Source organism: Pantherophis guttatus, chromosome 1 (assembly GCF_059756535.1).
Source record: "Pantherophis guttatus breed Tessera chromosome 1, ASM5975653v1, whole genome shotgun sequence".
NCBI classification, from domain to species: Eukaryota; Metazoa; Chordata; class Lepidosauria; order Squamata; family Colubridae; genus Pantherophis; species Pantherophis guttatus.
Genome location: NC_142063.1, coordinates 335,719,510 through 335,744,035, shown reverse-complemented (window position 1 = coordinate 335,744,035; position 24,526 = coordinate 335,719,510). Strand labels below are relative to the sequence as shown.

General features: G+C 43.2%; 1 protein-coding gene across 2 annotated transcripts in view; it reads left to right on the top strand.

Annotated features, from left to right (window-relative positions):
- Nucleotides 1-24,526, top strand: part of WSCD1 (WSC domain sialate O sulfotransferase 1) — a 73,342-nt gene that overhangs the window by 16,752 nt on the left and 32,064 nt on the right. The window contains exons 2-6 of one of the 2 annotated variants that reach the window (XM_060693190.2): nucleotides 1,695-1,748; nucleotides 3,523-3,694; nucleotides 5,518-6,214; nucleotides 19,352-19,466; nucleotides 22,797-22,981. In XM_060693190.2, coding sequence (XP_060549173.1) covers nucleotides 5,788-6,214; nucleotides 19,352-19,466; nucleotides 22,797-22,981 — 727 coding nt within the window. In that variant the 5' untranslated portion in view covers nucleotides 1,695-1,748; nucleotides 3,523-3,694; nucleotides 5,518-5,787. The remainder of the gene's footprint in view (nucleotides 1-1,694; nucleotides 1,749-3,522; nucleotides 3,695-5,517; nucleotides 6,215-19,351; nucleotides 19,467-22,796; nucleotides 22,982-24,526) is intronic. The other variant, XM_034420795.3, reaches the window with a different exon arrangement.

Genomic DNA, 24,526 nt, shown 5'->3' with positions numbered 1-24,526 from the left:
AGTGTTCCGATGATCTAGTTCAGTGATGGCGAATCTTTTTGGGACTGAGAGGCCAAACCAGAATGTGCATGCATGTACATGCATATGTGTGCGCTGGAGCACCAGAAACCCTAAGACCAGCTGGCTGGCACACGCATGCCTGTTTTTGGCAGTTTTCTGGGGGTGTTTTACAGGCCATTTCCAGGCCGTTTTCAGGGCTTTTTTTCTGGCCATTTTTGGGCTGTTTTCAGGTTGTTTTTCAGGCCATTTTCAGGCCATTTTTCTGGCCATTTTCAGGCTGTTTTCCAGGCTGTTTTCCGGGCCGTTTTTCTGGCTGTTTTGAGGCCGTTTTCAGGTTATTTTTCAGGCCATTTTTAGGCCATTTTCTGGCTGTGTTTGGCCCAAAAAAGGCCCAGAAAACAGCCAGAAAACGGCCCAAAAACGGTCTGAGAAATGGGCTGGGTTTTGGCCATTTTCCAGCATTCCAGCACCTGGGAAGAGCAGCTGATGATGGCTCACTTGCCCACAGAGAGGGCTCTGTCTGCCACCTCTGACACGTGTGCCATAAGTTCGCCATCACAGATCTGGTTTATCTTGGTTTAAGGCTAAAGAATTGCATTCCAAGAATGAATGAATTGGTGGGTCATTACCAAAAGGGATTGCAGATTTTAATGGCCACCTCAGGTTATTTCTTCCAAAAAAATAAAACTCTTTTGGGAAAAGCTGGGCAAATATGCTCTGCGTATTTCTGCACCTTCTTCCTTGAACATGGCACCATCGTCACATCTTTCCTGTAATGGTGAAAATCTCACCCAGAAAACCCAGCAGGCTGGAGAAGACGAGGACCTAAGTGACTGCTTTTAGCTTGGTAAATAACACTGAGCCATTGGATTCAGGGTCAGAGTGAGATGGCAAGAATATATATATCAAATATATCTTCAAAAGAAACAAACCCGTATGATGCAAGTAGGATACACAGAGAGGAAATATGTTTGTAAATGATAAGGGAGGGGAAAAAATGTGAGGTGCTTCTCTGGTTACTAAGGAAGCAGACTGTTCTTCTCCATAAATTTGTTCTAAACCCTTTATCTGGTTGCAGAGCTGTCTGACCTACATCTCAAATGAAGGACGTAAAATGGCATCTGACAAGCTATCTGCTCAAAATCACTATGAAGGATTAACTTTACTACTAAGTAGCCATTCTTAACATCATCTTTAGTTTGGAAATTGCAGTCCAGACATCTTTCAGTCACTAAGTTTGAAAAACAGAACAAAATAACAGTTGGAAGGGACCTTGGAGGTCTTCTAGTCCAACCCACTGCTCAAACAGGAAAGCCTGTACCATTTCAAACGTGTGGCTGTCCAGTCTCTTCTTAAAATCTCCAATGATGGAGCACCCATAACTTCTGGAGGCAATTCATTCTACTGGTTGATTGTTCTCACTGTTAGGAAATTTCTCCTTAGTTCTAGGATGCTTCTCTCCTTGATTATTTTCTATTCATTGCTTCTTGTCTTTTCCTCTGGTGCTTTGGAAAATAGGTTGAAACCCACCCAAACCTCGTTGTGGCTCTCAAATATCAGAACACTGTTGTTGTGTCACCCCTAGTCCTTCTTTTCACTAGACTAGATATACCCAATTTCTGCAACGGTTCTTCATATGTTTTAACCTCCAGACCTCTAAACTTTCTTGTTGCTCTTCTCTGTACTCTTTCTAGAGTCTCAACTTCTTTTGTATACTGTGGTGACCAAAACTGGATGCAGTATTCCAGGTGAGGTCCTTACAACCTACAATACTTACAACCATTGCAGCACCTCTGTGATCATGTGATCAAAATTTGGGTGCTTGGGAACCAGAATGTTTTTACAGTGGTGGCCAAAATTGTGGAAACCTTTTGGGAAAAGTGTATTTTTGAGGTTTGATGGCTAATAATATCACTTCTTTTTTTTTTTTGGAGTTTCAAGATAATCCTATTCCACTGCTGGGATGGCCTGGGAATAGCCCAGACCTTCACCCAATTGAAAATCTATGGAGCCGACTAAAGAAACTTGTTAGTCAGAAGCAACCAAGCAACAAAACCCAGTTAATAGAAGCAATCATTCAATCTTGGTTTCACATTATCACAGCTGCAGAACTAAAAGACTTGGTTCACTCCATGGGAAGACATCATAAGGTTGTAATTCATGCTAAAGGTTACCCAACTAAGTATTAACTGACATGGTGATAATGTTTGTATATCTTGTTTTTTCTACGTGTTTCACTTTTCTTCTTTATACTGTAACTGCTATTCTAATAGCAAGTCCTTCATAAAAGTTATTGCATTACATTCTTGATTAAATTATCTTTCCATTGATATATAATGTTATGGTAGTACTCCAAAAAAAAAAAAAAGTGGTGTTATTAGCTAGTTTTAGAAAATTTTCCAAAAGGTTTCCAAATTTGTCATACAATTTTGTATGACAGTTGAAGTATTCCAGGATCCCCATTTGTGACCTTCTTAGCTGGCTGCCAATAAGCACAGTCAATGGTGAGCCCAGGCTCTTTTAACAACTGTCTGATTTACTTAACAACCATGGCGATTCACTTAACAGCCATGATGATTCACTTAACAACTATGGCAAAAAGGTCATTAAATCAGGACATGACTCACTTCACAATCACCTTTCTTAATGACAGAAGTGCCAATCCTAATTGTGGTTATAAATCAAGGATTACATGTATTGTCTGGAATATATTTGGACAGGGTCTTTCTATTTTAATCACAAGCCACTCAACCTTTTGGTACTCTGTTTGATTTTGGATATCCCAAAGGTGCTTTTTCAAGAAGTAACTGGACTTTCTGATTTTTCTTTTCTTTCAAGATGTTTCACTTCTTCAGAGCTGAAGAAGCTTCTTGGAGGAGAAGCGAAACGTCTTCAAAGAAAAACCAGAACATCCAGTTGCCTCTTGAAAAAGCACCTTTGGGACAACCATGACCTGGGTGACTGAGAATCTCCATAGGCATTGATTTTGGGTAGTTTATTTGATCATTGGAGCTGATATAAACATTCAGAAACTATTCCTTGAAAATCAAGACCATGGGAAAAATCCCATAAAAGGAAAAAAAAAGTATTTTAAAAAGTGCCTTTGGTAGGGATTATGGGCACTTATTTTGTTGATTTAGGAAGTTATGCAGAATAGTTTGTAATTGGCTGAGCACCCATCCGAAAATCCCCATAGGTTAGTCCGGGAATTTGGAAAACATCCTAGAGAAAGGCAGTGGTAAACCTATGTTATTTCCAAGAAAATTATATGGATTCAATTATCATTAACTAGGCTTGGCACAAGGGCATATTTACTACTTTAGGAACGGATAAATCAATCTAGCTCCAGTTTGTGTCAGTATTACATAAGGTCAAACATAAAACTCTTTTTCATAGAGTTTTCAAAGATAGTATGAACATCTCTAAACATAAATTTACTTTCTAAAATTTGCATTTCCCCTAAAGCACTCTTTTTATCAATATTTGCCTAAAATATATATACTTGTGCACATTTTCTTCTAGGAAAAGGTGAAATGGAAAATGTGGAAGAATGTGAAATATGGATAACTATATTCTGATTTATGAATCCTGGGAATGCAAATTAGCTGCTTTGCTTTAAAAGAAGAACACACAGTCAACAGCCCCATCTGAGACTTGGTTGCAGTTCAGAGCTCCTGAAACAACTGGCAGTGATGTAATTTTAATGTTCCAGAAGGGAATAATTGTTAAATACATGGGGAACAATCCTTTCAACTCTATTCAATTAATTTTTTGCTAAGTTTTAATTAGGCTTTAATTTAAATTAAGTTTTAACTTTTCCTTGGCTGGCCCACCCAAAATCCAAGGATATTTTGGTTGAAAGTAGATTATGTAGCCAATTTTAAAATAGGGCCTGAATCCATTTCTCCATGGTTTCATTTTAGACACTGAAATCAAAACATCATAGAACAGAATAGAATATTCCGAGTAGAGTAGAGTAGAGTAGAGTAGAGTAGAGTAGAGTAGAGTAGAGTAGAGTAGAGTAGAGTAGAGTAGAGTAGAGTGGAGTAGAACAACAGAACAGAACAGAACAGAACAACAGAACAGAACAGAACAGAACAGAACTGGAATTCTTTATTGGCCAGATGTGATTAGACGCACAAGAAATTTGTGTCAGGTACATAAACTCTCAGTGTACATACAAACAATAAAGTAATATAATTATAAGATATCAATAGAAGGCTATAGGAAAAGGATAATAGTAATATAGTCCTACTGCAGAGCAATAGCACTTAGACTTATATACCGCTTCACAGTGCTTTACAGCCCTCTCTAAGCGGTTTACAGAGTTAGCATATGGCCCCCAACAATTTGAGTCCTCATTTTACCCACCTCGGTAGGATGGAAGGCTGAGTCAACCAGCCAGTGATCAGCAGAAGTAGCCTGCAGTACTGCACTCTAACCACTGCGTCACCGGGTACGTGGGTTAATATCCTTAGACATAAGGCAATACTGTAGTAATTAGGTATTCAGCAGAGTGATGGCACGAGGGGGAAAAACTGTGTTGTTTTGGTATGCAGTGCCTTATAGTGGAGTCCCGAGGGGAAGAATTGAAACAGTTGATATCCAGGATTTGATGGCTATGTAGATATTTTCTCAACCCCCTTTCTGAGTCATGCAATATACAGGTTCTCAATGGAAGGCAGGCTGGTTGCAATTTTTCTTTTTCCTGCAGTCCTAACTATCTGTTGAGGGACGTGGTGGCTCAGGGGCTAAGACGCTGAGCTTATCAATCAAAAGGTTGGCAGTTCAGCGGTTCGAATCCCTAGTGCCAAGTAACGGGGTGAGCTCCCATTACTTGTCCCAGCTTCTGCCAACCTAGCAGTTTGAAAGCACGTAAAAAATGCAAGTAGAAAAATAGGGACCACCTTTGGTGGGAAAGTAACAGCATTCCGTGCACTTTTGGTGTTGAGTCATGCCAACCACATGACCACAGAGACATCTTTGGACAGTGCTGGCTCTTCGGCTTTGAAATGGAGATGAGCACCACCCCCTAGAGTCAGGAACGACTAGCACATATGTGCGAGGGGAACCTTTATCTTTTAACTATCTGTTGGAGTCTATACCTGTCCTGTTTGGTTGCTGTGCCAAACCAGATGGTTATAGAAGTGCAACTCAATAATTCAGACAGACTCAATAATTCCTCTGTAGATCTCTGCTCCTTGGGCAGTCTGAGCTTTCTGAGTTCATAGCTGCCAAAAGAACAAAAAGTTTTTATCATCCAAAACTTTCTCGGGTTGAAAATCAGAGAAAGCAGAAGGAAAATGAGCTACACATCCAGCTGAAAGTCTCTTATTTTGTTTCTCTCCCACCCTGCGTCTCATCCAGCATTTTTGAAGGATTATTGTTTTACCGACTGTCAGGGAAACAGACTGTGGTAAATTACAGATTAGGGTTTCAGCTAAAGAGGAATAGAACGGATTAGGAAGGAACAAATTGGTAAACTGGAACTGAACAGATTGTGCTTTCTTCTTGCAGATCTGAGGAACCGAGTCTTTGAAGTGTGACGGGCCACAATCGAGAAAGATGCTTGTGAACGGTTGACTGGATGTTCTGGTCTTCTGAAACCCCCTCGGTGCAGAGAACTATGGCGACTAGCCTAGCAGTGATGGCAGAAGGAAGCATATTGGAGACAGACAAAGTTCTAAGATGATCAGACGAACCCATGGGAGGGCCTGTAGCGAGAAGCCAAGGTGTGGCTTCAGAGCTGTTCTAAAGGCGTGAAGGGCTCAGTTTCCCAGGAAGGGTATGGCCAGATCCTTTTTCAGACCACAAAAGTTTCTTCGGAGGACCCAGTTTCTGCTCTTTTTCCTCACGGCTGCTTATCTGATGGCTGGTAGCCTTCTCCTCCTACAGAGATCTCGCGTGGTTCTGCAGCAAGGCTCCCGAGGGTTCTCCAGGAATCAGGGCCTACCAGTCGCTGAGACGTTGCCAGGTGAGGCAAATGCAGAGAGCAGACCAGTTCAGATGCCTCGCTTGACTTCTAAGCTTCTTGTGAACATGCATACAGTGTATGGATCCAACCCGGACCAGAAAGATGGACCGCGGTGGTTGATCTCCAGAAATTCAGAATTGAGACAGTTACGGAGGCGTTGGTTTCTCCGATTTGTAAATGACCAAGAACCCGTTCTGGCTTCTGGAGCAAAAACAGTGAAGCACGCCTCCAAAAGCAAAGGTAAATCTGGTTTTGAAATTTGCGCTAGATTTTGCAGAAGTATTTCTGAAAAGAGACATAGATACCTTGAAGTATCTTCTTAGGGTGATATTATTATTACTATTTACTTTATTCCTTAAACATGAAACCCAGTCAACTGAACATTAAAAAATGCATCACAAATACCATTGACTGGTGCTAATGGTTGATACGGGTTGCTGCCAGCGTCCTAGGTATCAAATAATAATAATAATAATAATAATAATAATAATAATAATAATAATAATAATAATAATTCCCCACTTTTCTACTTATCAAAGTGCACCAGGCAGTTTACAATAGCAAATACTGAAAAATTAAAATTTAGTAGAAAATATTAAAAAAGCACCACCAAGAAATCAACAAAGAGCCCAATTTAAATTAATATGTAGTAGCTGCTACATTGATGTCGATGATGACATGAAACCCAAGAGGAGCAAATCATTTCATTTATACTCACATTTCCTTTGGTTGGCTCATAATTCACCATCTGTCATTCTACCTTCACAATACCTCCGTGAGATAAACTAGGTTAAACGATGGTTAGTAACCGGTCAACCTTATAAGTAGGTAGACCAGGAAATTGATTTCCCAAGATGACTAGAACTATATTTTATTGAGATAGCCTGTAGTAACAAATTCTTGCAAATTTGCCTCTCTCTCCCTTCCTATCCTTTGTACCAGTGGTGGGTTGCTCCTGGTTCGCACTGGTTCACAAGAACTGGTAGTAAAAATTTCTAGTAGTTCGGAGAACCGGTAATAACATTGGCTGGCCACGCCACCGAACTGGTCCCCAGCCCGGTCGCTGCTTGCTTACCCCACCCACCTCATCAGAGGCTTTTTTTTTTTTACTTTTAAAAGCATTTTTTCTGCAACCTCTCCAGCTGAAGAAGCTGTAGGAAAAAAATGCCTTTAAAAGCCTCTGGCGATCCCAGCTGAGTTGCCTGATCGTCAGAGGCTTCTAAAAGCATTTTTTCCTGCAACCTCTTAAGGGTGTAGAAAAAATGCTTTTAAAAGTAAAAAAAAAAAAAAGTTGGCCACGCCCACCCAGTCACATTACCCCCCACAAGCCACGCCCACAAAATAAGCCACACCCACAGAACCGGTAGTAAAAAAAATTAGAACCCACCCCTGCTTTGTACTATAGATGTGTGGTCTTCAACTCCCAGGATTCCCCAGCCACCACGTTGTGAGTTGGAGACTATATTGTAGAGCTGCCCAGGATGAGAAATGATGCCTAGGGAATGGGGGAACCAGTCTCATTTTGACACACATACGCACCAGGCTTAATGCATGTGTCTTCTCCATCTGTGGTTGTCTTGGCAGCTTAAGGAAATAATGATAGTAAATAAAATACATTTGTCAAAGCCTTACCTACTTTCCATTGTATCTCTTCCTTCTCCAAGATGGGCAGCCATATGAATTGACTAGAATGAATGAATGAATGAATGAATGAATGAATGAATGAATGCCCATTCAAGGAAGTGCCTTTTATGAATTGACTAATATATATATAAATGAATTAATGAATTAATACATGAATAAATGAATACCCATTCAGAGAAATGCCCTTTATGAAATGACTAATATATATGAGTGAATGAGTGAGTGAGTGAATGCCCATTCCTGGAAATGCCTGTTGTGTGACAATTGGCAATGAGGGATAATGCCCAAGGCTCAAAAATGGCAACGGGGTGAGGCAAAATATTGTTGAGTATGCGAAATCTAATCTAATCTAATTAAATCTCATGATTCAAACAGGCAAGGAGATGAGTGCGATTGAAACGTTGCCTCTTTGGCATGTTCACTGTTGTTACATGCATGCAGAAGATGGGGTCTTGATTGTGCTGTCACGCTCACATCTTGCCTCTTTTGAATAACCCCCTGCAGTGGTTGCCTATCTACGCACTATCTTTAGCCGTAATAGAAACATGGATTGCAATTGCTTTCCTCCAGAATTTCCCCCCCCTCTATTTCCCAAGTTAGGCAACAGCTTGGTCATTTCCTGGTGGTCTCTCATCCCAGCATTAACCAATCCCAACTGTGAAGCACCAAGAAAATCAGGAGATCCAGACAGTTCAAATGGGTATAAATGAGAGCTGTGGTGGCACAGTGGTTAGAATGCAGTGTGGCAGACTAATTCTGCCAACTGCCAGCAGTTCGATTCTCACCAGCTCAAGGTTGACTCAGCCTTCCATCCTTCTGAGGTTAGTAAAATGAGGACCCAGATTGTTGGGGGCAAGAGGCTGACACTGTAAACTGCTTAGAGAGGGCTGTAAAACACTCTGAAGTGGTATATAAGTCTAAGTGCTATTGCTACTGCCTTAAAGATTTATTGTAAATGTAAGCTGTCTACAAGGATCTGTATTAATGGCCTAGGGAAATTGGCAGGAGATAAGAGTAGAAGGAATTCAAGGTGGGTTGAACTTAAATCTCTTGTGGGCACGCAGGGATTCATGACTTATGACCAGGGCCGGATTTAGATGAAAAGAGGCCCTAGGCTATTCCACTTATGAGGCCCTTTCACCTATAGTGAAAGTGTAATTTATTTTTGCTAACAATTTGAATGTAGGGAATGTAGGCCCCTCTTGATCTTGAGGCCCTAGGCTGAAGCCTAGTTAGCCTATAGGAAAATCCGGCCCTGCTTATGACATACCTCGTGCTCAGCCTGGTCATCTTCTACACCAACTCTATTTAGCTTTTCTTATTGGTCACTTATTGCTTCCTAGGTGAGCCAGAGGGTAAAGTCAGCATATTGCCCTCTCCAACAATGTGGCTCCTCGTTTGACCCACCTCGGAAGGATGGAAGGCTGAATCAACATTGAGCCTAGTGAAATTCGATCTGCCAAATTGCAAGCAGCCGGCAGTCAGCAGAAGTAGCCTGCAGTACTGCACTCTAACCACTGCGCCACCACGGTTCATTAGAGATGTGAGCATCTCTGTGAGCACTAAGGGTAGTCAGAAGATGAGGCTCAAAATATCAGAGCAGGCCTTAACACAAAAGCCTTAAGAAGCCTTTTGTAATATTACAGATAGTCCTTTATCTACAACCATTCATTTAGTGACCATTCAAAGTTACAACATCATTCAAAAAAATGACTTGTGACCATTTTTACACTTATGACTGTTGTAGCATCCCCATGGTTATGTGATCAAAATTCAGACTTATATACCACTTCACAGTGCTTTACAGCCCTCTGTAAGCAGTTTACAGAGTCAGTGTATTGCCCCCAACAATCTGGGTCCTCATTTTACTGACCTCAGAAGGATGGAAGGCTGAGTCAACTTCAAGCCGGTGAGGATTGAACTGCTGGGAGTCGGCGGAGTTAGCCTGCAATACTGCATTTGTGTTACTAACCGAACAACTGCAGTGATTCACTTAACAACTGTGACAAGAAAGGTCTCAAAATGGGGCAAAACTCACTTAACAATTGTCTTGCTTAGCAACCAAAATGTTGGGCACAATTTTGGTCATATGTCAAGAAGTGCCTGTCACCTTAATTAAAAACGGTTACATAAAGCAGGTGTCAGTATTCTGAGTAACACATCCAAAAGTAGGACTTCTGAGGCAGGTAGATTCCTCAAAGAACGTGTTTATTGAATACGTCATATTGGCACAGCCAGTGAAAATGAACTCTAAAAAGTTCCTGCAGTTTTAGACTAATTAAAATAATAAATAGTTCCCTCCCCAAATGTCACTGTAGTTGGCAGGCTGCTTGGTCCCTCCTCTCTTCCTTCAATTGCCACCTGTTAGGATGACCTTGGTTCCCACAGGAAACCGCTTTGTTTTGACTGTTTGCCAGTCTGTCAACTTCCACTTCCTTTCCCCCTCTCAGAGTTTGTGGCAACTCTGTGGCAGCAGAAGATAGCTTCAGCCAGGTTCGCTCCAGAGTTGACAGCAGGAGGAAAAGAGGTTAAACCACAATATTCTATCTATCTCACAATGCAACAACAACCTGAGGAAGCCCAGATGGCTTTGAACGTGCAGCTGCAAAGGATGAAAAAAAAAACCTCTCCAAACCTGTGAAATGGAGCTCAGAAAGAGAAACTCCCACCTTCTTAGCAGCTTATTGTGGGTGTCTGTTCACAGCTTGTGAACTTCCTAATTGCATGTTTGGAAAGCGCCAATGTTCACCTCTTTAGAAGAAACATAACATTCACCTTGTCTCAACATCTTAATTCAGGAGTTCTAGCATTTCCTCCTACTTTGCTGATTTTTTTCTCTTCTCTACTCTTTTTTTTTTTCATCCAAAAAGGAGAGGGATGTAGATTCTATTGGCTATTTTTAGCCATTAAAAAAAAAAAAAAGACTGAAGGTTGAATGATTTATTTTGGATCCATCTGTGGAAAGCTTTCGTTCAGAGACTGAACGCGGGACGGGAAATAATGGAGGGGAAAAAAACCAGAAGAAAGCAGAGCCTCCATTTAAGTCTAAAAAGCTTGTGTATAGAAGTGTTTGTGGATGTGATGTATGTCAGAAAAAGTTAGGATGGTAGCTGTAATTATTCAAAGCTGCCATCTTGAATTTCTTGATTCTGTTCCCTGTAAAGCAGGGGTGTCAAACTCGTGTTGTCACGGCGTCATCACATGATGTATCACAACTTTTTCCCCCTTCACTAAACTGGGTGTGGGCATGGCCAGTCCGTGACGCATCCAGCCCACTGGCCGCAAATTTGACACTGCTGCTGTAAAGGAACACAGAATTGACTTTGGGGAAGATATAAGCCAGGGATGTCAAACTGGTGGCCTGCGGGATGGATACGTCACATGTCTACCCCAGCTCCATAAAGGGGGGAAATGTCACGATACCTCACATGATGGCAACGTGATGCCACGAGCTTGACACCCGTGATATAAGCAATCTGTTAATGTTGCTTTACACCAGGAGTATCTAATCTTGGCAAACTTTTAAGACGTTTGGACTTCAACTCCCAGAATTCTCCAGCCAGCCATTCAGGCTGTTGAACTAAACAGTTACTCAGATTTCATCTAACTGGTTGATTCTATGATGGCTTGATTTGTTAAAAGCCAGGTGTCAAGTTCCAAAGTGTGCTTATGCTGTTGCAACCATTATCGCTTCTTGGTTTGCCAAAGAATAAGGGAGGAGGGAACGGTGAGAAGGAAATGCAGGCTCCAGACTTTTGAGGAGGAGAGCTGTGAGATTCAAGGACACATCTGCAGGTGTTAGCCAAACCCAGAGACTATTTCTCATAACAATACAATAACACTCAATTGGACAATGTGACCTGCGCTAATAGGGGGAGGGGGAGATTCAATTTGTACTATGTGGTGTGGGAAGCTCCCCTCTCCTAGAAGAAGGAAATACTTTGAGGAAAATTGAAAAAGGCAGAATATTATATTTCCCTAATTGAAAAATGGAGAAACATGTTTTTAGAGGCAGGAAGCAGCCCAAGTCTCCCTGCCCCCAAGCAGACAGTGAGCTTTTAGAAATGCAGATTTGGTAATCCATTCAAGACAGGATATTTTGAAACAAAGGCAGAATGGTAGGATTAGAAGCAGCCCAGAGCAGTCCAAGGCCCCTTGATTGCACCACCCCCAGAGCAGTCCAAACTTCAAACCTGGGAGCTCAGATAAACAATAAGCCAGAGGTTGACCAAATTAGCTCAGACAAGTGCCTAGGACAGTGATAGCTAACCTTTTTGCCATCGTGTGCCAAAAGCGGGGTGGTGGTGGTGGTGTCACATGGGGTCGCGTGCATGCGTGTCCACACCCATAATTCAATGTGGCCCCCTGTGCATGCACACGCGACCCCACTGCATGACCCCCGCTTTTGACATGTGATGGCACGGTGGGACTGAAAGGCCCATTTTCACTCTCCCCAGGCTCCAGAGGCTTTCTTGGAGCCTAGGGAGGGTGAAAATGGCCTTCCCCAACCCCCAAGGCCCTCCAGAGGCCGGAAACGGGCCATTTCCCGACTTCCAGTGTGACCGGAAGACCTGTTTTTTACCCTCCCCAGGCTCCAGAGGCTTTCTAGGAGCCTGGCGAGGGCGAAAACTGCCTCCCCCCCTTCCCTGGAGGGCCTCCAGAGGCCAGAAACAGCCTGTTTCCTGACTTCTGGTGGGCCCAGAAGGCCCGAAAATCAGCTGGAGCTGAGCTAAGGTAGCTCTTGCGTGCCCACAGATATGGCTCTGTGTGCCACCTGTGGCATGCGTGCCATAGGTTCGCCATCATGGGCCTAGGATTTGCATTTCCTCTGTTGCTTGTAGAGCCAGCTATGACCCCTACATAACCCCTACATGACCCCATAGGAATCTGACAACAGCCAATAGAAAACATGTTCTTGCACAGGAACAGAAAGCTCAAGTGCAAAGCCCAAACGAAGGTATAAAAATCACCCACTTTCAACTCCATTTTGTCAGCTGCCCAGAACCACAAACCCTGGTGGTTCTGCTTCATCAATAAATTGACCTTCTTTCCAATCAGCCTCCAGCTTCCATTTTATTTCTAGTGCCTTCCTCCCAGCTTGCAACTGAACTAGATGGATATTTCTTCCCACAGTGGGTTTGCGCGGGAATTTGGCAGAGCTGGTTTTGCCTTTGATAGTGCCAAAATGATGCACTCAACAAAGTTTTGCACATTGGCAGGTCTTGAGTGTGTGCTTGCTTTGGTTGGGATCATCAGTAGGGATGTTGACCAGAGGTGGTATTTAGCTGGTTTGGACCGGTTTGGTAGAACTGGTATTGGTTACCTGCAGGTGGGCCTGCCCACCCACCCAGGTGCAATCCCGTCCTATATGGCTGTGTTTTTGGCGCTGTACACACATGTGGATGGCGCACACTAGTGAATTGCCATGTTGTTTTAATGTTGCATGCATGTGTGGACAGCGCGCACGAGTGAATTGCCTTGTTTTGTGAAAATCAGCTGGCCGGTGCGCACATGCGCGCTGGAGCTGAGCTAGGGCAATGCTCGCGTGCCCACAGATTCGCCATCACGGATGTATACCATTCATATATACAATTCTTTCTACTTCACTCTCCTTTAAAGCAAGAGAAAATAGGATAAACCAGGCAGGATTTGCAGGTTGTTTGGATGTGAAATAAATAATTAAATGACAACATGAAACGGGAAAAAAATATTGATCTCTCTTCAAATATCTTTTCCTTACTTTAAAGTACTCTGACTGAGATAGGAGAAATGTAGGTAGTCCTCAACTTTCAACCACAAGTGGGACGGCAGCTTCCATGGCTTTGAGATGGGGTTGTTAAATGAATCCAGCTTCCCCATTGACTTGTTTGTCGGAAGCCCAGGGGAAGGTCGCAAATGGTGATCACATGACCCCAGGATGCCGCAAAACAGGCATAAGTACATGCCAGTTGCCAAGCTTTTGAATTTTGATCAGAAGACCATGGGGACACTGCAACGGTCGTAAGTGCAAGAACTGGTTTTCAGTGCCGTTCTAACTTCAAACCTTGTTGAATGAATGATTGTAAGTCAAGGTAAGTCACTGTTCTTGTACCTAGAACAAAATTTAGCAATTTCAAGACATCTGGGCTGTGGCCTGGCACTGGTCTTTGGTCCACCAGTAACTGGGCCATCTGCACACACACAGGATCTAGGCAGCAGGTGAAACCACACACCCCTGGTCCAAGGAAAAAATGCCCCCCATGGAACCAGTCCCTGGCACCTAAAAAGTTGAGGACTGCTAAACTAGAGTACTGGGTTTTGTTTGGAGAAATCCAGGCTGGCTGAGGAATTCTAGGAGTTGAAGTCCACACATCTTAAAATTGCCAAGTTTGAAATACAATGACTTAGAACAGTGATGGCGAACCTTTTTGCCATCATGTGCCAAAAGTGGGAGGAGCGGGGGGGGCACGTGTGTGTGCCCACACCCATAATTCAATGCGCCCTACCCCCCACGCATGCATGTGTAATCCCCGTGCATGCGTGCGCAAGCCGCCCCCCATGCTCCCCCTGGTTTTGGCACGCAATGGCACGGTGGGCCCAGTAGGCCCGTTTTTCGCCCTCCCCAGGCTCCAGAGCCTTTCTAGGAGCCTGGTGAGAGTGAAAAACGGGCCTTCCACAACCCCCTGGAGGCCCTCCAATGGCTGGAAACAGCCAGTTTCCCGACTTCCGGTGGGCCCAAAAGGCCTGAAAATCAGCTTGCGCGCGCTGAAGCTGAACTATGGCAATACTCGTGTTCCCACCGATATGGCTCCGCATGCCACCAGTGGCACACGTGCCATAGGTTCGCCATCACGGACCTAGAAACTTCCGTAATGTGTGTCTACGGAGATTCTCAGTCATCCAGGTTCTGGTTGTCCCAAAGATGCTTTTTCAAGAGGCAACTGGACTTTCTGGTTTTTCTTTGAAGACGTTTCGCTTCTCCTCCAAGAAGCTTCTTCAGCTCTGCCTGGATGGTGGGGGAGTGGAAGGATAATTCTGTAACGTGTCCTTGTTGCAGAAATAATTCAACTACATTGCGTGAATCCTTCATTCGTGGAAATGAAATTGTTCACCAAGGCGTGTGCATGGAAAGGGGGCAAAGAGTCAGTAATAATTTTTACCCACAAATGCACACACAAGTAAAATTCTCTGGTGACGTTCAGTATCTTTTTTTATTACTATTATTCTCTGTTATGTTCACATTGTGTGGTGGTTTCCTTTTGCATCAGAACTCTTGTGATTCAGATTTCCTTGCCTGTCTTTTATCTTACCGTGATTCAAATCAATCAGATAAAATTTAGCTCTGCTTTTTAGAGAGCGCTGGGCACGTTTGTGTCGCTGTCAGATTTTGTGTAGGATAACACATGCAGTTGAAGAGATTTCTAAGAAACTCAAGAAGGCAGCTAGCTATCATGAGAAAGAGACTTTACCAACCGTCAACCAATCCATTTCCAAAGCTTTTACAATACATGTTAAATGAAAAGGAGATATTTATGAGTTGTACACTTTTGTAGTTGATGTGATAGAGTGCTGTAATATAGGTCGTTGTCAACTTACGACCACAACTGAATCCAAAATTTCTGTTGCTAAGGGAGAGAGACATTTGTTAAGTGATGTTTGCCCCATTTTACGACCTTTCTTGCCACAGTTCTTAAGTGAATCACTGCAGTTGTGAAGTTAGTAACCTGGCTGTTAAGTGAATCTGGCTTCCCCATTGACTTGGCTTGTCAGAAGGCGGCAAAAGGTGATCCCACAAGCCCAGGACATTGCAACCGTCATAAATATGAGTCAGTTGCCGAACGTCTGAATTTTGATCGCATGACCACAGGGATGCTGCAGTGGCCGTAAGGGTGAAAAGCGGTCATAAGTCACTTTTTTCCAGTGTCGCTGTAACTTCGAATGGTCACTAAATGAATGGTTGTAAGTCGAGGACTACCTGTAATGCAGAGGTGGGATTGACTTCCCTACTGGTTCGCAAATGTGAGTACGTGTATGCACAGTGCTCGCGTATTACGTCCGGGCAGGTGGGTGGAGCCTCCTGCAGTTACCACTACCGATTCGCCAGAACTGGACATAACCAGATGAATCCCTCCTCTGCTGTAATGCACATGTATTTCGTTTGGAAAGCCTTACAGAAAATGTCAGCTGATCAATGGCCAGGGCTGCTGCCACACCAGGGGTGAAATCCAGCAGGTTCTGACAGGTTCTGGAGAACCAGTAGCGGAAATTTTGAGCAGTTCGGAGAACCGGCAAATACCATCTCTGGCTGACCCCAGAGTGGGATGGGAATGGAGATTTTGCAGTATCCTTCCCCTGGAGTGGGGTGGGAATGGAGATTTTGTAGTATCCTTCCCCTGGAGTGGGGTAGGAATGGAGATTTTGCAGTATCCTTCCCCTGCCACGCCTACAAAGCCATGCCCACAGAACCGGTAGTAAAAACATTTGGATTTCACCACTGTGCCACACGCTAACCAAAAGGTGATTTTTTCCCCCCGCACCAGCCTAAATGTTCCTGTTGCATTTTCGTAGGTCGTACATAATTAAAAATCATTTTCATGTCCTTTCACAAGAAATCAGATAAATGGCTAGTCTTCATTTCTCCACGTATGCCTTCCCCCCCCATCTTCTTCTCTCTACCTTTGCCTGACAGTTTGCAAGATTGAATTCAGAAGCTTTATCAAGGAGATGCAAACGTGATCGTTTCATTTTTATTTTGCATTACAGAAGGAAGGGGGTCAGTGCGGAGAACGAAGGAAGATTGATTTTAAATAAATGTTGCATTGCTTGAAGATTTTCCAAGTAGGATGTCGAAGTCAGGGAAACGCAGGAAACATGCCTTAATAATGCCAGAATAAATTATATCACTTTTGCTTTCTAGTCCTGGTTCTGGTCTTTTTTCTTTTCTTTTCTTGTTTCTCTGATTAATACAAAATCTGGGTTGGCTCATTTCTCCAATCAGATGTGCTTTAAAGTCTGACTAGAATCAGGGAATGAATAATAATGGTTTGCAACTGGCATGAGACGTTTCATAAACACTCCAATCAACCTTTATGGGGGAAAGTGAGAAAGTTGATTGTACAGTAAATGGTCATAGCTTTTGAATGAAAATGAAATATTCAGTAGCTAGTCCTCAACTTACAACAATTCATTTAGCAGCTGCTCAAAGTCACAATGGCGCTTTAGAATAGAGTTGTCAAGTTTCCGAAAGATGCCCTAATTAATTCATGAGCCATGATCCAAACTTCAAAGGAAATACAGTCATTTATTAGGAGCGACATTCCGGCAATACTCGGATGCAGTTAGGACTGATCCCACATAGATTTACGTTCCCCTATGACCCTCTCTCTCCCCTTCTCTCTGGCCATGTCATAAATCACATTCTCCAGTTAACCACTTTGGCTGGCTGTGAAACCTAATGCCCTCCTGATTGCGGTCAGGAAAAATGTATGGAATTCACTTCAGTTCTCCCTCCTTCTTGCTCATGGCAACTTGAAAGCTTTGCAAGTTGACAAGAGTAGAATAACAGAGTTGGAAGTAACCTTGAAGGTCTTCTAGTCCAACTCCTTGCTCAGGCAAGAAACTCTATACCAGTGATGGCTAACCTTTTTGCCATCGCGTGCCAGGAGTGGGGGGAGGAGGGGGTTTCGTGCACATGCGTGCCCAAACCCATAATTCTATGCACATGCACATGTGACCCCCCCTGCTTCCCGTGCTTTTGGCATGTGATGGCCCGGTAGGCCTGTTTTCTCTCTCCCCAGGCTCCAGAGCCTTTCCAGGAGTCTGGGAAGGGCGAAAACAGTTTTCCCCACCCCTGGAGGCCCTCTGGAGGCCGGAAACGGCTTGTTTGCCAACTTCCAGTGGGCCCAGAAGGCCGGCAGAGCTGAGCTCACCTGCCCACCAATATGGCTACACCTGTGCCATACACGCATGCCATAGGTTGGCCATCACGGCCCTACACCACTTCAGACAAATGGTTGTCCAATCTCTTCTTTAAAATTTCCAGTGTTGGAGAATTCACAACTTCTGGAGGCAAGTTGTTCCACTGGTTAATTGTTTTAACTGTCGGGAAATTTCTCCTTAATTCTAAATTGCTTCTTTCCTTGATGAGTTTCCCCCCGTTGCTTCTTGTCCTGCCCTCAGGTGCTTTGGAGAATAGCTTGATTCTCTCTTCTTTGTGGCAGCCCCTGAGATATTGGGACACTGCTATCATGTCTCCTCTAGTCCTTCTCTTAATTAAACTAGATGTAGCCAATTCCAGCAACCGTTCTTCATATGTTTTAGCCTCCAGTCCCCTCATCATCTTTGTTGCTCTTCTCTGCACTCTTCTTCTTCCCACATTTGTTATATGAATCACTGCAGTTGTTGTTAAGCAAATCTCGCTTCCCCATTGAATTTGCTTCTCAGAAGGTCACAAAAGAGGATCACATGACCCTGGGACACTGCAGCTGTCATAAATATAAGTCAGTTGCCAAGCCTCTCAAATTTGATTATGAGCCTACCGTGTTTTTCCCGGAAAATAAGACCCTGTCTTATTTTATTTTTTTTTTGAACCCTCAAATAAGTGCTTGGCCTTATTGCCATGCGCTCAAAAGCCCGATTGGGCTTATTATCAGGGGATGTCTTATTTTGGGGGAAACAGTGCATTGGGATGCTACAATGGTCATAAGTTTGAAAAATGGTCCTAAGTCACTTTTTTCAGTGCTGTTTGTAAGTTTGAATAGTTACTAAATGAATGGTTGTGAGCCAAGGATTACTAATAAAAATGCTGTATGTTTTCTAACATGAAGTTTATGTTTTGTTTGTTTATGTTTTATTTGATTTGTATACCGCCCTACTCCCGAAGGACTCAGGGCGGTGAACAGCCACAAGATAAAAACACATAAGTACAAAATTTAAAACGGAATTAAATAATTTGGCTGAAGACAGATTTAAAACACCCCAATAAATTAAAACCAATTTAAAATTTGTATTTTAAAAGGGGGAAAAAGGGAAAAATTAGGCCAGGCCAGCCTGATAGAATAAAAAGGTTTTAAGAGCGCGGCGGAAGGTGCGTAGATCCGGGATCCTCTGTATCTATGGGGGGAGCTCATTCCAGATAGTCGATGCCCCCACAGAGAAGGCTCTCCCCCTGGGGGCCACCAGTTGACATTGTTTGGCCGACGGCACCCAGAGGAGCCCCTCTCTATGAGAGCGTACCGGCCGGTGGGAGGCTACTAGTGGCAGCAGGCGGTCTCGTAGATAACCAGGTCCTAAGCCATGGAGCACTCTAAAGTTTAGTTCATAATCATATTTTATTCATTCTTCTTGGCAGAACATGAGTCTACAGCTATTATAGGAGAGGAATACAAGCAGGGCCGGATTTTCCTATAGGCTAACTAGGCTTCAGCCTAGGGCCTCAAGATCAAGAGGGGCCTACATTCAAATTGTTAGCAAAATTAAAATTACACTATTCTAAAAACAGTGAACACTAAAACACTGAACCGAAAATAAGGAGAAATTCTACGCATATGACTAATAAACAAACATAAAAACTTAAAAATGGGAGGTGAAAGGGCCTCATAAGTGGAATAGCCTAGGGCCTCTTTTCATCTAAATCCAGCCCTGAATACAAGGCTATTCTTTAAAAGGAGAATGCTAGGGTTTTTTGTTTTTTTGGTATTCAGTTCTATTCTCAAGATTCTTTCTAACTGTCTGTTGTATTTTCATATGCTCAAGGCACTTATATTGGCTGCTTTGGCGACGACTCAAGAAAAAGGACGTTGAAAGGAGCCGTGTTCTATGACTTGAGAAAAATGACAATTTCCCATTGCCAAGAAGCCTGTGCTGAGAGGTAAAAAAAATAAGAAAAAAAAGTATTTTATTTCTTCTGCATGCTGTTGCTCCTAAAGTCTCCATAACAGGAATGGCCAAATCAGTCTTAACATGAATTGGTCCTTATTTTATGTATATTGACTCAGCATGAAATGGTATGTGCGTGTTGTGGCCCGCCAGCTGCCAGCAGAGCTGGCGACAGACTCGGATGATGAGGAGGTTGGGGAGGAACTTGGGTCAGTGCTGGACTCTGGGGAAGGCTCTGATGGATGCTCTGCATCGGATGCAGAGATAGAGCCAGGGCCATCCAACATTTCCCAGCCACCGGAGAGGCAGCTGCCTTTGGAGGCTGAGATGAGTGAGGAGGAAGAACAGCTGGAGCCTGTTCCAGATGCATGTATCCGCAGAGCAGTTAGGAGACGTGAGCAATGGAGGACAAGGAGTCAACTTGGGAAGCAAAGCACACATGGACGCTGAATGGCCCCTCCCTGGCTGGGGAATAAATAGAAGGAAGGGTTGTCGTAGGAGACAACAGTTCGTATTTCTGAAGATTTTGCCCATTGTGTTTCATGCCACAAAGACTGCTTGCCAGAACTTAATTTGCAGCCTTTTGGCTGGGAGCTCACGGCCTTGAAATTATCGCAAGGAACTGATAAGGTCTGTACTGCAGTTAACTCCTTGAAGGACTCTTGCCCGGACTTTTCGATGGGTGAATGCCATTAATTCACAAGAGGTAAATAAAGAGGGTTTTTTTTGTGACAAGGAGTCTTTTTTTTGCTTCTGCAAAGGCTGGGTCAGAACAGTGAGAATGACCTTGGGAGACAAAAGAAGCCACAGCCAGGGGAACCATCAGATAAGAGGCAGCTGAGCCCACAGAAGGAATGGGAGCATGGCAAATGTCTCAAAAGGGACTCCCTAGTTTGTTGGACTGTAAAGGTGAGGGGAGAGAGAGGTACTTTCATTCTTGCAAAAATTCTATTAATGTAGCCTTACAATAAAGATAGTATTTATAGATGTGCTTATTGTTTAAACTACCTCACAAGGCTGATATCCAAATTTGAAAGCACATCTTTCCCCCCTCACCTTTACAATTGAAGAAACAAGAGAGGGTTCCCTTCTGAGACATTTGCCACACCTCAACTCCTTCTGTGGGCTTAGCAGCTGCTTGTTTGATTTGTCTGCAGATCTTGCTTCTGTCTGCCAAGATTATCCCCAAATATACTATATGTCAGGGTTCCAAGTAATATACCCATAGCAAGCAAAACTCCAAGGCAGGTAGATTCCTCAAAGAATAGTTTTATTGGGTATATCTTATTGGCACAGTTCTGGTGAAAACCGGCTCTGAAGGTTCCTGCAGTTTTCACCTAATTAAAAGTAAAAGTTTTTTCCCCTTCCCCAAACAGTCAGTCACATGGTCCAATTAAGGTACTCTTCAGTTGCCTGGTAACATCACTATTCCTCTCTCTCTCTCTCTCTCTCTGTCTCTCTCTCTCTCTCTCTCTCTCTCTCTCCCTCCCTCCCTCCCTCTCTCTCCCTCTCCCTCTCTCCCTCTCCCTCTCCCTCTGTCCCTCTCCCTCTGTCCCTCTCCCACACACACACACACACACCAGGTGTGAGAATGTCCTTGGTTCCCAGGAGAAAGTATTTTGTTTTGGCTACAAAACCCCAACTATCTCTATTCCTCCCTCCCTATCCCTCAGCTCCAGTGTGAAAACACCGAAGCTCCAACATGGCTTCGGTCAGGTCAGCTTCAATCTGTTCTGACCTATGCTTCCTTAGAAAGTAAACAGCACAAACGTAGTCCCAGCAAACCTCTTTAATTCAAACAGGTGTGAATTATTGTCATTCCTAGTCTGAAAGGCTTCTCAAACAGTCTATTTGGGGAGTGTTTAAAAACACTCACCTTATCTCCCTTGGAATGCTGCCAGAGAACTAATTGCCAAATGCAGGGCAAGGCCAAACTTAGCTCAGAGTCAAACAGAGCTTTTCCAGAGCTTTTACCGACCAGATGAACTAACTGCTTCCTGCAAAAGCTCACGTCCCGTTCGCTTCTCTTTTATGTCTTATGGGAGGGGCCAATCATCTCCAAGCCTTACTCCCAAGTCGACCCTCTTTCCTTAATTGTTCCTGTCTCCTGGCAGTCTGCGCATGTGCACACTGGGAACAGGCTCATGCTGTTCTTCTGCCTCGCTGATGTCAGACTCCGGAGGTGGCAAAGAACTACCAGATGGCCTTGGCCCCATCTCTGCCTCTGACTCAGAGCCATCGTCCGAGCCTTCCCCAGGCTCCAGGACTGGCCCACGTTCCTTCCCAACCTCCTCACTGTCCGAATCTGCTGCCAGTTCTGCTGGCCGCTGGCGGGCCACAACAACTATATACTATACCTCTATTATACTATAAATACTATATAGACTGGATAACTATTTGACCAGGATGATATAAGGTCTCCTTGAGGAGAAGGTTGGACAAAGACCTCTTCCAGCCTTAGGATTCTATGTTCTGTATTCTATTACACAGCAGCATTGAGTCAACAGCATCAAAATGTGTGACTGAGCCATCAAAGCCCTTCCCAATGTCTTTTTGCAAGTTTGGTCACTGTCTGACAAACAATGCTGGACTAGATGGTCCTTGGGCTGATCCAGCAAAGTCAGAATAATAGAATAACAGAGTTGGAAGAGATTTGGGAAGTCTTCTAGTCCAACCCCTTGCTCAAACAGGAGACACTATCCCATTTCATACAAGTGGCTTTCCTGTCTCTTCTTAAAACCTCCAGTGATGGAGCACCCACAACTTCTGACGGCAAGCTCTTCCACTGGTTAATTGTTCTCCCTGTTAGGAAGTTTCTCCTTAATTCTAGGTTGCTTCTCTCCCTGATTAGTTTCCTTCCATTGTTTCTTGTCTTGCCTTCTGGTTCTCTGGAAAATAGGTTGACCCCCTCCTCTTTGTGGTAGCCCCTCAAATATTGGAGCACTGCTATCAGTCCTTCTTTTCCCTAGACTAGACATACCCAACTCCTGCAACCATTCACATGTTTTAGTATCCACGCCCTTAATCATCTTTGTTCTTCTCTGCACTCTTTCCAGAGTCTCAACATCTTTTTTATAATGTGGTGACCAAAACTGGATGCAGTCTTCCAAGTGTGGCCTTTCTAGGGCTTTACAAAGAGTCCTTGGAAGTCTCTACCTTTCCTTCTTCAACTTCTCTCCTTTCCGTTTCCCCTTGATTTCCTCCACCACCATTTCCCAGGACCCCCCTCCCCCCACTCTCCTTTTGAACATCGCTCCATATTTGTCTTTGGTCTAGGTTGCAATGATGATATAAGAAGAGTTTTCTTTTTGGTTTTGCCCAGGGCTTATAAATACGCCGGCTTGGAATATGGAGCAGAATGCTATTGTGGAAACCAACTGCCAGTGAATATTGCAAAGCAGGAAGAGTGCAACAATGAGTGCAAAGGGGAGAAAGGGACCATCTGTGGAGGCATCAACAGGCTCTCTGTTTACCAGGTGGAGGAATCAGGGGCAGGGCCTAAACGACGTAAGTGATGTAAGCTTCTTAAGTGAGTATTTATTCCCGATAGGGATGGGCAACAGAATGCATGTATTGTTTTCTATTTGACTGTTTGTCTGGTGTTAATAGATAAGCAGGGATAAACAGTAAGTAAGTACCGTAGATAAGCAGGGATTAATACCAGACAAACAACCAAGCAGAAGGTTTTATGTATGCCCCCCTCCCCCCAAAAAACCCCCACTAAATCTCTACTATGGGTATAGGAGATGGGTTCAGGAGATGGAACTGGGAAATTGATGGGATTACATTTTGAACTCTATAATCACCTCATCAGTACAATTCGAGGTTGTCTCTGCTGATGTTCACATCAACTCATGGTGTGATATGGAAGGACCCTACAGACATATAGATTAGGACTTTCCACAACTGATTCTGTTGAGGGATTCTTAGCTCCTGCCCTAGTTGTAGTCCATCATTAAGGGACCAAATGGAAGATTCTAAATTTTAAAAAATGCCTGTAATGAGTAAGAGTTAATTTTGCAATGAAAAAACCCTTTGTTCATCCTTTTTGGTTTTAAAGGAAAAACAACATTTCCTTTTTCATCCTTTTCTAGTTATTCTGTTACGAGTGGGAAATAACATATCTTAAATCTCTGATTCATTCTTATTTTGCTCCAATGAATGCCATTTGCTCCCTATGAATGCCATTTGTGGAGAAGAAATGCTAACCTTGTTCCCTCTGCTAATAAAAAGGACTTTTAACCTGCAGAGTTTAACCTGCTTCTTGGCGCATTCTCCAAATTTGCATCTGTGCTAACACTTCTTCAAGTACAAATGCAGCCTAGGGTTTATTGATTGATTTAATTATTTGTTCCCAGAATTGGGAATGTTCGAAGGAGTACAGTCCATTCATTTAGTGAACATTTGAAGTTGCAACAACACTGAAAAATGTGACTTCTAACCATTTTTCACATTTACGATAATTTCAGCATCCCCATAGTCACGTGATCAAAATTCAGATGCTCGGCAACTGACTCCTATTTACGACAGTTGCAGTATCCTGGGATCACGTGATCATCTTTTTCAACCTTCTCACAAGCAAAGTCAATGGGGAAGCCAGATTCACTTAACAACCGTGTTACTAACTTAACAGCTGTTGTGATTCACTTAACGCCTGTGGCAAAAAGGTCGTAAAACGGGGCAAAATTCACTTAACATCAGTCTCGCTTAACAATATGCATTTTTGGCTCAATTGTGGTCGTAAATTGAGGACTAATTCCTAAAACTTTCAAAAATTCTGATTGATACCAATTGGGCTCTGAGAAATGCCTAAATAAAAAAAAGCATTATTATTGATTAAAATAGCCAGACCATTTAATTGATTAATTGGGAGGAAGATGAAGTGATTGGCATTTACTATCTTATTCTTATGGACTTAGAAATAAAGTATGCAATGGAACTTAATCAAAAAAAATTCTGGCTGAAGAATTGCAGCCTCTGCATTTTTCTTAAAGTATGCCCCAATTGATTAATTAATTTTTTTTTTTTGGTAAACTGTTCTTAATCGTGGTA